The sequence below is a fragment of the Triticum dicoccoides genome, chromosome 7A (genome assembly GCF_002162155.2).
Source record: "Triticum dicoccoides isolate Atlit2015 ecotype Zavitan chromosome 7A, WEW_v2.0, whole genome shotgun sequence".
Lineage (NCBI taxonomy): Eukaryota > Viridiplantae > Streptophyta > Magnoliopsida > Poales > Poaceae > Triticum > Triticum dicoccoides.
The window spans coordinates 190494175-190506743 of NC_041392.1; the positions used below are offsets into that span (position 1 = coordinate 190494175).

Consider the following 12569-nt stretch of genomic DNA (forward strand, 5'->3'; position numbering starts at 1 on the left):
TATCTTAATTAACCCCCTTCATCAATGTGACCCATTTTTCACAAATACGAGTAAGACATCAGTCATATATAAAGTAGAATTTGTCTTGTGGAAATTTCCTTGTCGCATTCAATCTAAATGAAGAGAAAACTTATGTGCATGTAAAGTAGTAGGCCCAATATAGTAAGTAAGCTGCAATACAATGATATCTCAACAAAATCTTAACTTTTTCAAGCTACATCTTGTCTAGATGCTCATAAAATTTCTGACAAAGTGAAGCAAACTTTTGAAATTTTAACATAAAACCAGTTTAACAAATGTACTCGGAGATGTGCAAAAAGCAGAGGTTAGAAAGAAAGGAAAGTACAACGATAAGTCTACTTTTCAGCATAGTCTATATGCTAACCTCCACTATGAAAGTTCAGGCCCCCTACAGCCAACTTTTACAATACAGTACCGATCTGAACACTTTTAAATTTCTTGACAAAGGGGGTACATATGGGGTAATAGCCAAAAAATTATATGTACTCCCTTTGTCATCAATGAGGTTGTGGGAGAAAAGAATGAACGAGGCAAGGCCTTATTTGCAAGTGTGAAGAGGGCTGTTGGTATATTTTTGCAAAATTGCCATAGTTTCCTTCCTATCCGTCAGATATAGACCGTACGGCCTATATTGCAGGATGGCAGGCACACCATCATCACCAACTCTGTTTTTATCTAGGGAGTACTAGTAAGGACACCATCTACTGCTTCATGTGCTATTCCCGCGCTCCATTCGGCAAGCGCAATGTCCCCTACAGCCACTCCCTCCTGCACTCCATTCGGCGGGCGCAACGTCCCCTACAACCACTCCCGTTTGATGGACGTCCTGGTCGATGCCTGCAAGGTTCCCTACGTCTACAAGAGTTTCAGCTGCAAGAGGTACGTCGACCAGCACTCGCTGGAAAAGCATAGTTCCAGATGTGCGCACACGCGCTGCTACTGCTATGAGTGCACGATGCCGTTTGAGGGCTCGCCGATGAGCCTCATGCATCACCTCATGGCACCGTCCGTCAATCACGACTGTCCCGTGGCAGTAAATATCAAGTATGAGATGTGCTACCCGTTTGTCGTGCTGGAGTCGTTGGAGGATCACCGCCGCCTACTAGTCGAGGAGGAGGACGGCGTTCCTATTGTGTTTCCTTGACACTTGATGGATAGATTGTAGGCTTTTCCTGAGTTTTCTACTATGTATGTAGTATTGGATGCAAAGCACTTTATGTCCATGTATATCATCTAGATCTATAAACAATTGTGGATCTTAGTAGTTCTTTTCTATTGATAATCTAAACCACCCAATTTCTATTGTTTTTATAATACAATATACTATTATTACTATGCTAACATTGACTCCACAAATATGCTTAATGACCGCTCCCTCCATCCATAATTACTTGTCGCATATAGGGATAAAAATGAGTGTATCTAGAACTAAAATACATCTAGGTACATCTATTTCTCTGATAAGTATTTCTGGGTGGAGGGCGTATTAATTATGATCTATATATTGGCCATGCCGCAACATTCATATCTTAGCCTTATATTTGGATACAATTTATTGCTTGCATTAATCATTGGTTATGGCATAAATTTTGCATCCTCCACGTGGCTTTAAATTCTGATAGTCATAGCTACTTTGCTGAATGAGTTTGATATGTCAGTACGAACAAAACAGATTCGTGTACTTTTTCACCTACTGAAGTTCTAAGTAAGACCACTACTGAAGTCAAAGGTATTTCTTGAATCCTTCATCTAGTAATGTTTATACGAAGCGAACATCGGGCTTGCGTGAGACAGAGGCGTTGAGACTCAAGAGTAGGGATCCGAATTTTGAAATTTCAAAGGCGCCCATGTTCGCTCGCTCACCCCACCGCGGGTGACGGGCGAACCCTAGCCCCCTCCCCATACTCCTCTCCTACTGCCTCCACCGGCATGGTCCACCGTGGCCTTGCCTGCGTGGTGCTGGATGCGACCGGCAGGTCTTTCCCCACACACTCAGCAGAGCTCCTTCTGGTGGCAGTGTGGCTCGGCCAGCAGCGGTCTGGATCGGCGGGGTAGTTCCCGCGGTCCTCGGGTGCCTTAGGGGTGGTGGCGTGATCGTTGGCTATATGATGGCACGATGGTGCGGGACATCGGCCGATGGAGCCCCCTAGGCCCAGATCTGGGCCCTTTGGGCCCCATTTGGGTACGGGCGGGCCCGCGGCTCTCTACATGGCAGCAAGGCTCCCTGGAGGTGGAGGTAGAGGTGGGGCGGCAGTGGTCTCCTGTCGGCGGTGTTGGCAACCGGCATGCTGCAACATGGAAGGAGGATTTTGCAAGCCCATCTAGGCCGAGCCGGGCCAGTAGGGGCCCGGTTTGTCCTAGTTGCCGCGTCCGATCGGTTTTTGCATCGACGGTAGAGGTAGTCCACTCCCACTTGGCTGAGTTGTTGGTGCCCCGGGTCCGTTGTTCCCTCTTAATTACTTCCTCTAGGCCCCGTGTCGGTGGCTCCAGTTTGGCGACGAGCTTGATTCAAGGCCGTGTGGTGGCGCATGCTAGTGGACGGCATGATTGGTGGAGAACTCAGATTCTCTGGGGTGGTGGGGATTTTGGGTCGAGAGAAATCAATTTCGGTTCATTTTATGTGCGGTTTTAACTGCTACCTTCCATTCTACATAGGCGAATAACATTCTTTTTGATGATAACAGATTTCCATGGACAGAGAGTGGCTACAGTATAATAGTGGTGTGCACAATGAGTTTGACCTCTTCATGACAAGCAAACACAACCACCTATTCCAGGATTACCATAGTGATGAGATGGATGGTCTACTTGAAGCCACTACTGTCGTCGGCAACACTGATGATGCCAACATTGTTACTGCAGACCACAGCAACAACGATGGAGAGACCCATTGTGAGCAGAGAATGGCCACAAGGCGTGCCAATTATCACCGTCTGCATAGTGAACAAATCCTACAACTTGAAGCGTACAATACATACTCAATCAATGTTTCTTACCTAGTGAAGATGTGTACTAATCCATTTTCATTAACATGATCTGTAGTGTGTTCCGAGACTGCCCTTATCCAGATGAGAAACTTCGGAAGGACCTTAGCGAGAGGCTTGGCATGAGTGCCCAGCAGGTCAAGTTTTGGTTCCAAAACAAACGCACCTTCAGTAAGGTACATACCATTCTTTCCCACAATTAGTTACATATGGGTCACCTACGATATGCAGTTATATGCACACTTTGCTGTTAAATAGTACAAAATCCACTAAACATTGTAGCATTGTTCGTCATTGGATCTTACAATATACTATTGTATTCCCCTGGTGAACATGGTATCATACTCTGGTAACCACTAATTAAAATGACGCATACCTGAAATTAATAAATGCAGGGCAAGATGCAGCGGTGGGAGACCCAAAATTGTTGGGTAGAAAATGAGAGGCTAAAAACTGAACGTCAAGCCATCATGTTGGCTATGCAAAACAAGACTTACCTCAAATGCAGAAAGGTGATGGTACAAACTCAGGATACCTCGGAGCGCCAACGCCTATACACCAAGAATATGAGGCTCAAGGAAGAACTCCTACATGCCACTTCCTATCTTAAAGAAGGTCTTCGCCGAAATGGCATGTCGCTCCCATGGGCCCGCAAATGACCATACCATCTTCGATCTTAGCCAATGTTAATCCTTCCGCATGAACTATAGTTTTACTTGGTTCCTCAGCTAGCAAATAACGCGACATGTTGCATGAGTATGTACATGACTTGTTCACTTGTTTATTTATTTCCGTAGGCTCTCATGGTTGCTATGTGGGATGGCACGAGATATGGCAATCATGGCAGCAATGTAGGGGCAGTAGGATGAGCGGCTTTGGGATGGCATTGCCGTGAAGCTCGGTCCAATGCTCATCTTTGTCTCTTTGAGTTTGTAACAAAACATATCATGTAGATGCCAATAAATAGAGAGAAATGCACAAGAGCAAATACTTCGTGATCAAGGCATCCAAGGACGGTGAGTTTGTTTAATACATTGCAATGCTCTTGGCTGGTCTCGTCATTGACCTAGATGTGCTTTGGATGACATATCCATTGAAAAGTTCAAGTAGTTCCTATCCATAATTTCCCATGGTAAGTGCATGTGGTCACCTCACTTGAGACAATCATGGACCTCAAGACCCTCTAAATGGAGAAGCTCATAGGTCTATTGCTTGTCGTTCAGTAGAGCTATGCTATATGGATGGAAACCTTTGATCAAGTGAATTGTTGCTGCAAATGGAGAAAGAGTGGTAGGCACGACATGGACGTTGCAATCACCTTGACGAACAATCCTGAGATGGAGACAATCAAAAGGGCAAGGTGAAGCCCAAGATGCCATCTGGTGAGATTGGTTGCCAAAAAGTCATAGTGGTGGCAAGATTGATAACACGAGCAAAGTTGAGTCACCGGGCAAGGGTTGGTGCCACAAAAAATGGCATTTATGCCCACCTGGTGAAAGAATACACAAACCTCTCAACGAACTACACGGCGAGACCAACCTGCTGGCACAGGGGGACGCGCCGCACTAGTTATGGTGTTGACTGGGGACAATGCACTCATGTTAGAGGCTTAGAGCTGGTGCACATGGGCTCTCAAGCGAGGATGAGAGGCCCCTTGGACCTTCTTATCTCCCGTGGCTTATATGGAAACAAGTCACACAAAAAATGGAGATTAGCCATTGAAAATTGCAACATTTTTATGATTATTTTTGTCTAGTGCGAGCACCGGTGCGTACCTTGGTATGACCTGGTTTGGTCAAACTAGTTGCGAGCATTAGTGTGTACCTTGGTATGACCTGGTTTGGCCAAACTGGCGCTCTACTTGCACTTTGTCCTTTGCAGTGGTGGATAGTTCAACATAGGGAGCGATGGTTCCTCCGCAAAATGCAAGATGGTTCATCATATATGAAAAGATGTTGCATTTCATTTTCGAAAGAAATATATGTTGTATCATAGTTACCATTATAATCAAAGCTATAAAATCCATGGAATGGTACCAGTGTGCCAAATATTCCAAGCTGCAAGAGGATGAATCAAGTCCTCGACGGATTAAGAAATTATTTGCATTTACTATTTTCCAACATGGTTTACATATGGTTTGTTTGTAAAGTTACAACATTTCAAGCTGCAACTTGTCTTGATGCTCATAAAATTTCTAACAAAGTGAAGCAAACTTTCGAAACTTTAGCATAAAACCAACTTTCCAAATGCATCTGGAGATGTGCAAAAAGTAGAGGTAAGAAATAAAAGAAAGTAAAATGATAGCAGGACATCATGTATATTATCTTTGGTCAATACAATGTTGGATATATTTTGCATTAACCCACCATAGTAATAGATAAGGGCGGATATCACATTACATATGCTTAGAGGAAGATATAGTAGTGCACCATATCTTAATTAATCCCGTTCATCAATGTGACCCATTTGTTCACAAATAGGAGTAAGACATCAGTCATATATAAAGTAGAATTTGTCTTGTGGAAATTTCCTTGTCGCATTCAATCTAAATGAAGAGCAAACTTATGTGCATGTAAAGTAGTAGGCCCAGCATAGTAAGTAAGCTGCAATACAATGATATCTCAACAAAGTCTTAACTTTTTCAAGCTACATCTAGTCTAGATGCTCATAAAATTTCTGACAAAGTGAAGAAAACTTTTGAAATTTTAACATAAAACCAGTTTACCAAATGTACCCGGAGATGTGCAAAAAGGAGAGGTTAGAAAGAAAGGAAAGTACAACGGTAAGTCTACTTTTCAGCATAGTCTATATGTTAACCGTCACTATGAAAGTTCAAGCCCCCTGCAACCAACTTTTACAATACAGTAGTGATCTGAACACTTTTATATTTCTTGACAAAGGGAGTACATATGAGGTAATAGCCAAAAAATAATCGATGTTATCTATGATGTTGATGATGTTAGAAAATTATATGGATATATATACTTTATCTGTCTAGAATATATATACAACCAGTTTATGTAATTTCTAAATTAAGTGAAAGAGAAATAGTTTATGTGTAAGTACCAAACTGACCTTCACAGTTCACACAGACTTTCTGGTCAAAGAAAAGAAACTTATTACTATGTAGAAAGTACTAAATTAATTTTGCTTCCAACAAAGATGTCAAAGCCAACAAGTACAACTTGTTGCATCGATAGGCATTTCGTTCCCATGGGCCCAGCTAAATGAGGGCACACTAAGAAACACCAAAAAACACAACATGATGCTTGTTTAGTATCTACACTTTATACCCATGATACTCATCATAGGCAGTATTATTGCCTACGTATCATCCCTGTTCTCCCACAAGAAATAATTATGATGACACATATTATCTTCTTCTCCTTTCTATATTTTATTTGTAGCAAGTAAACAGCGTCGTCGTCCACCATTCAAAGTTCTGGTTGTTAATTTTGCATCATACGGTGTGGCAAACTGGGTTCAATTTTTTTTTTGCATCATTTCCTGGTAGTCTCAGTTTTATCAGTATTCCCTGCCAAAGAATCATTATTGTTAGAAGCAAGAAATATATACGGTTATATATTCCACAATGCCATAGAAAATGCACATAAGAGAAAGAAACCTGCTTGTGCCCAAATACAAAGTTGCCATCTCTTCCTTGGAATAGTCAAAGATAGTACGTATGAATGAGCTGGTAGCAGATTGATCAATGCTAACCGTTATGTTTTCCTCATCTGTATGGAAAAAACCTTGACACCGTAAATCACAAATGGAAATCTTCTGAGAACTCAGCCATAACTAAAGAAGGGATCTCAACATAGAAACAAACCTTGGTGTCTTTGGATCTTAATGCGGGAATCAATCTCTTCCAGACTTTTCTGTCGACCGACGATCTAAGAAATACCAGCACATGAACATCCCATAAACAGGGATTTGAAGAAGGGGGAGGTGGCATTGAAAAGGGACTCAAAAGTCACAAGTACAACCACGACCTGGTCTTGGTATGGAGCCTTGGACAGGCAAAGAAGACACGGGTGTCCACGAGATGAAGGAGGTGGAAATAGAAACGATGGGCTCCTTGCCACTGCCCCTGAATGAAGCATCTGGGGATGCGTCCTACACGACATTCTCCTCTCCACCTATGTAGCATCAAGACGAGTGGCTGGGGCTTCTATTGTAGGGGTGATGGGGTAGGGGTGGAGCGGCTACTTTCGGTGACTTAGTCAAGGTAGGGGCGACAGGGTCGGGTGACGGTGTTTGGTGACGCTATAGAGGTCAGAGCGAGTGGATTGTGCGGCTTCGTGGTCGGAGTGTGGGCGATGGCTTTCGGCGTCATGGTGAGGCCTCATTTGGTTTCATAGGATACCGGGGGATCCCTGCCTATTCCCCGGGCCGAGAAACCACGAACCATTTTGTCGCCGAGCGATCCTGCAACACATTCGGAGGCCCACGAGACCAGGGCAGCCCTGCCCTTTCCACGACCTTTCCCCTAGGCGAGGCTTCTACTCCTGATGAGATCGGGGAGGAAACCCTCGTTGCTCCATCTCGCGAACGAGAGGCAGTGGCGACAAGATCAAGCGACCCCCTCCTCCCCGACGCCCTCCTCTATCCAATGCTCCGCCCTTCTCTGGTGTAACATCCCAATTTTCCTAAATTAGGATGTTAATAGATCATTCATGTGCATATCATATTTTTATTGCATTATTTGCTTTTTCAGAATATTCAAATCATTATGCAACAAAAGTCAATTTATTTGGAGTGGAGATAACATGACTTCTCCCCTATTTTAAAAATGTTCGTAATGTGCAGAATATTATTTCCAGTTGATCTGATATGTTCTGGTAATTTTTGTGATCTTCAAAGTATTTTATTTGTGGTTTTTATTGCTGTTTGAGTGACCTATTGCATCAAAACTATTTTTGAAAATTGCATTAGTGCTGGAACTAGTGTTCCTGTAGTTTATAGCTGTAGAGCTATTTTTACTGTGTGTCTAGGTATTTTTATTTAGAATTTATATTGTGTATTTTATTTTATTTATTTTGTTCTGCTGCTGTAGTTTTTGTTTAAAAAAAACACCAGCCGGCCAGCCAGCCAACGCCGCGGCCCAGCTCCTGCCACAGCAGCCCCCTTCCCGCGAAGCGGTACGCAGCAGCATCGCTCGCACCCGATCCACCTCGCCTGCAGCCACTGACCGTGGGCCCCGCGCCCCTATTTCTTCCCCGAGCCAGACACCGCTCGACCCCCACGCGCACGCACGCCGAGGCCGCGCCCGACTCGCGCTCGCGCCCTAGCCAACCCAGCACGCACCCAGCCTGCCGTGTGCGAGACCAAAGCCCTAAGGGAGACCTCGTAACCCTCGTTTCACCCTCTTGCTGTTGCACGAGCCGCCTGGGGTGTTTTGGATCTCGCCAGAGTAGCTCGTGGCCGCCGTCGTTCACCGCCTCTTTTCGCCACCGTAAGGACACCTAAGGCCACTCTATTTTGCTCCGTTCAACTTCCCCTTCAACGACGCACTTTTCTGACACCTTGTTGTCGCCGGAGACGCAGCCGAACGCCGCTGCCACCGACGTCCGCCGCCGCCGGAGCATCGAGGTTCACGTGGTCGCCGCCGCCCGCATAGCACACCCCACCGCCCTCCGACTTCAGCACCGCCTCCGCCACTCAATGTTGCACCCGTCCGTACCTTTGTCTTCGCCGGAGCACCACCGGAGAGCCGCCACCGCCGACGCCCGAGACCGCCGCCGCCGTCCTCTGATCTCTGGTGAGCACGCGCGCACAGAGTAAGCTTCAACCAATCACGTGGTGACACGTGGCCACGTGCTACAGTAAACGCATGAGTAGATCAGGAGTTTTTTGCTGTTCTTTTTGTCTTTTTCAGTTTTTCACCAAAACTTCTAATTGCTATAACTTTTAGTGTATAAGTCCAATTTAGGTAATTCTTTTTCCTGTGCACTCACAAAAAATCAGCACATTAGCACAGTACCAACATTGCACATGTTTGCACTATTCAAATTTGAATTCGTTTGAATTTGAATCAAATCTTCCGGAGGCCGTACCTTTCAAACCGTTTATCGGAATCCAGTGATTCTTGTTGCATTGTGACGTAGTGCAATTTAGGTGATGTTAAGATTCTGTGGTTGAGTTTTAAAAATGGTTTTCTTGCTGTTAGTTTTGTTTTGGTTCTATTCGTGTTCCGGTGATTGCTTTTTTGAATTGTGTGAACGTGTAGATTGTCCGGAGTGCGACGCAAGCTATTGTCAGGAATGTGACTTTTTGAACCAGAACCAAGGCAAGTTACATGTTGATCATCCTTCACCTATTGTTTTCTATGCATGTAGTTATATCACACTATGAATATATGCATGTATAGGAATACTATATTATTTTGCTAAGTTGTTGAGCTATCTTCCTGTCTTTGCAAATCGTGGTAGTTGTAGGTTGCTATGCTTTGTAGACGGGGGTGGTTCGTGTATTCATTAAGCTTATGTGAGGATTATATATATAATAATCTGAGTAGTAACACGGGATTTAATTCACCTCTGGGCGGAAGTGGTATTGCTAGGGTGGTTTCAAGAACATCATGGTTTATACCGTCTGAATGTAAGTGGACGGCTGCCCAGGCTCAAAACGATCAGACAGACAGCTTCCATGTGTGACCATTGGCTAAATGGGCTCTGGCTTAGTTGATCAGTTGTGGGACCCTTACCCAGATGTGCCAGCAGATGTAGATATAATAGTTGGGATGGGCCTCCTGTTTGGACTAGGGGACTGCTTCTGAAAGACTTCGTCTCAATCTTCGGGTTGGGTCCAGTGGGTAAAGCGTATTAAACTCTGCAGAGTGTTAAAACTAATCATGATTAGCCATGCCCCCGGTTATGGGTAAATTTGAGCCACTATGCCATTACAGTTGTTGGATGATCTTGACAGATGTGACACTTAATGATATTTGTGGGCAACTTAATAAAGGGTAGGTTGGAGTTGATTTTGCCAACTCAACCTTGTGTATTTAATTGTAGTAATAAAAGAACTAAATAAAAATTTGACTATTAGGTAGTTATGAGGATAAAATCAGCTTTCTGCAAAAATAAACCCTCAAGCCTTCCTTTTGTTATACTATGCATATACATGTAGGTCTGCTTTATTATTACTCCTGTGTAACTTGCCAATACATTCAAAGTATTGACCTATATGGCTGCAACGTCTCATGTTGCAGGATATTCAGACAAAGAGTAAGGTACCGTTAGGGTCGCGAGTCTGCACTCAGCATCGCCAGTGGGCTATGATGGGACTCATCATTATTTTTTGCTACTTTCTGCTGTTTGATTGAATAAAGCTAGCCAAGTGCTATGCAGAATGTTTTATTTTATACATTCTAGATCATACGTTGTAATAAATGATGCACTTGCTATTCTGGTATTCATCTATACTGTGTGTGCTAGCGAGTTCGATCCGGGGACTAGCACGGTAAGCATAGAGACTCAAATCCTTCGAGGTTTGGTCGTTACAGATGGTATCAGAGCAGTGTGTTGACTGTAGGACGTGACCCTAGAAAATGGATTAGAAAAGCCATAGGAGTGAAAATTATTTTATCAGCTAGTTATACTTCTTGCTGTTTATTAGTTAACCCCCTCAAGTATCTTGAACAGTTAAGTAGGAACTAGTTCTGAGACCACCATTCATGTTTGTTTATATTGCAATGTTATCGTGTTAGCGTATCTGATTATGTCCACTTTTGTGGTATGAAGATACTAGATTGTTTGCTTGATTGGTAATTGTTTGTTAAATTGCTTAGTGTCGAAATTATTCGACTATATATATATATATATATATATATATATATAATATTACCATATTGTTTGTTGTTTGTTTGTTGGTGTTATTCGTTGTTGTGTTTTTTTGGCTTGATCATAATATGCATATGGGTAGAATATATTTATATATACATAGTCTTTGGCCCTACTATATCTATAACTCATCTATTCTTGCCAACCCAAACCCTTAGTATGCCTATTAGAGTGAGTTCCCTAGGAGCTGAGATGATAGCAGGTGTTGGTTGTCATCAGTTGACTTTGTCTATGGGGAAGAATGAGTTTCCTACGGATTTGATTATATTCAAGGCACAAGGTCTGGATATTATTTTGGGTATGGATTGGTTGCAGTTATATAAAGGTCATTTTGATTGTGCCAGTTGATCTATCACTCTCAGTGCACCAGGAGGGAAGAGGATCAAATATGTGTGTAAGTATAAGCATAATCAGGTTCAGGTGAACTCTCTTAAGGGGGGTAGCCTGGAAGAGGTGCCAGTTGTGAGAGATTATCCAGATGTGTTTCCAGAGGAGTTTCCAGGTATGCCACCAGATAGAGATATTGAGTTTCTTATTGATTTAATACCGGGCACTGGACCTATTGCAAAGAGACCGTATAGAATGCCTCCTCAAGAGTTGGAAGAATTGAAGAAGCAGATAAGAGAATTGCAGGCACAAGGATTTATTCGCCATAGTTCATCACCTTGGGGAGCTCCAGTTTTGTTTGTGGAGAAGAAGGATGGGACCTTGAGGATGTGTGTTGATTATCGTTCTCTGAATGAGGTAACCATTAAGAATAAGTATCCTTTGCCTATGATAAATGATCTGTTTGACCAGTTGGAAGGAGCTACTGTGTTTTCTAAGATTGATCCTCGTTCTGGTTATCATCAATTGAAGATTCGTGAGCAAGATATTCCAAAGACTGCTTTTACTACGAGGTATGGGTTGTATGAATATACTGTTATGTCATTTGGATTGACTAATTCTCCTTCATACTTCATGAATGCGATGAACAAGGTGTTTATGGAGTTCTTGGATAAATTTGTGGTTGTTTTCATTGATGATATATTGGTGTTCTCCAAGAATAAGCAAGAGCATGAGGTGCATCTGCGTTTGGTAATGGAGAAACTAAGGGAACATCAGCTGTATGCCAAGTTCAGCAAATGTGAGTTTTGGCTGGATGAGGTAGCATTCCTTGGACATGTTGTGTCAGGTAAAGGAGTTGCAGTTGATCTATCTAAGGTTGCTGCAGTTACAGAGTGGGAGACACCCACGACAGTTGGAGAGATTCGTAGCTTTTTGGGCCTTGTAGGTTATTACAGGAGGTTTATTGAGAACTTTTCCAAGATTGCAAAGCCTATGACTGAATTATTGAAGAAGGAGAAGAAGTTTGTTTGGACTGATGAATGTGAAGCCAGCTTTCAGGAATTGAAGCAACGTTTGGTTACATCACCAGTTTTAACTCTGCCGGATATACATAAGGACTTCCAGGTATATTGTGATGCTTCTCGTCAAGGACTTGGCAGTGTGTTGATGCAGGAAGGTAAAGTTGTTTCATATGCTTCACGTCAGCTTAAGAATCATGAGCATAATTATCCTACACATGATTTGGAGTTAGCCTCAGTTGTGCATGCATTGAAAACTTGGAGGCCTATCTTATTGGTAATCATTGTGATATATTTACTGATCATAAGAGCTTGAAGTATATTTTTACTCAGAAGGATTTGAACCTCAGGCAGAGGAGATGGTTGGAGCT

At 43.1% G+C, this 12569-nt stretch overlaps 1 protein-coding gene across 1 annotated transcript; it reads left to right on the plus strand.

The window, feature by feature from the left end:
• Positions 1 to 766: 766 nt before the first annotated feature.
• Positions 767 to 3664, plus strand: LOC119330416 (homeobox-leucine zipper protein HDG1-like). The gene is made up of 3 exons (XM_037603525.1): positions 767 to 900; positions 3064 to 3181; positions 3401 to 3664. The coding sequence occupies exons 1-3, from the start codon at positions 767 to 769 to the stop codon at positions 3662 to 3664; spliced, it is 516 nt and encodes a 171-aa protein (XP_037459422.1).
• The last annotated feature ends 8905 nt before the right edge of the window (positions 3665 to 12569 follow it).

Bases quoted from the DNA above. Each gene is read 5' to 3' on its own strand.
- LOC119330416 (XM_037603525.1), top strand. From the start codon at position 767: ATGTCCCCTACAGCCACTCCCTCCTGCACTCCATTCGGCGGGCGCAAC. The intron at 901-3,063 runs GTACGTCGACCA...CATGATCTGTAG, and splicing joins AAGAGTTTCAGCTGCAAGAG to TGTGTTCCGAGACTGCCCTT. The intron at 3,182-3,400 runs GTACATACCATT...TAATAAATGCAG, and splicing joins ACAAACGCACCTTCAGTAAG to GGCAAGATGCAGCGGTGGGA.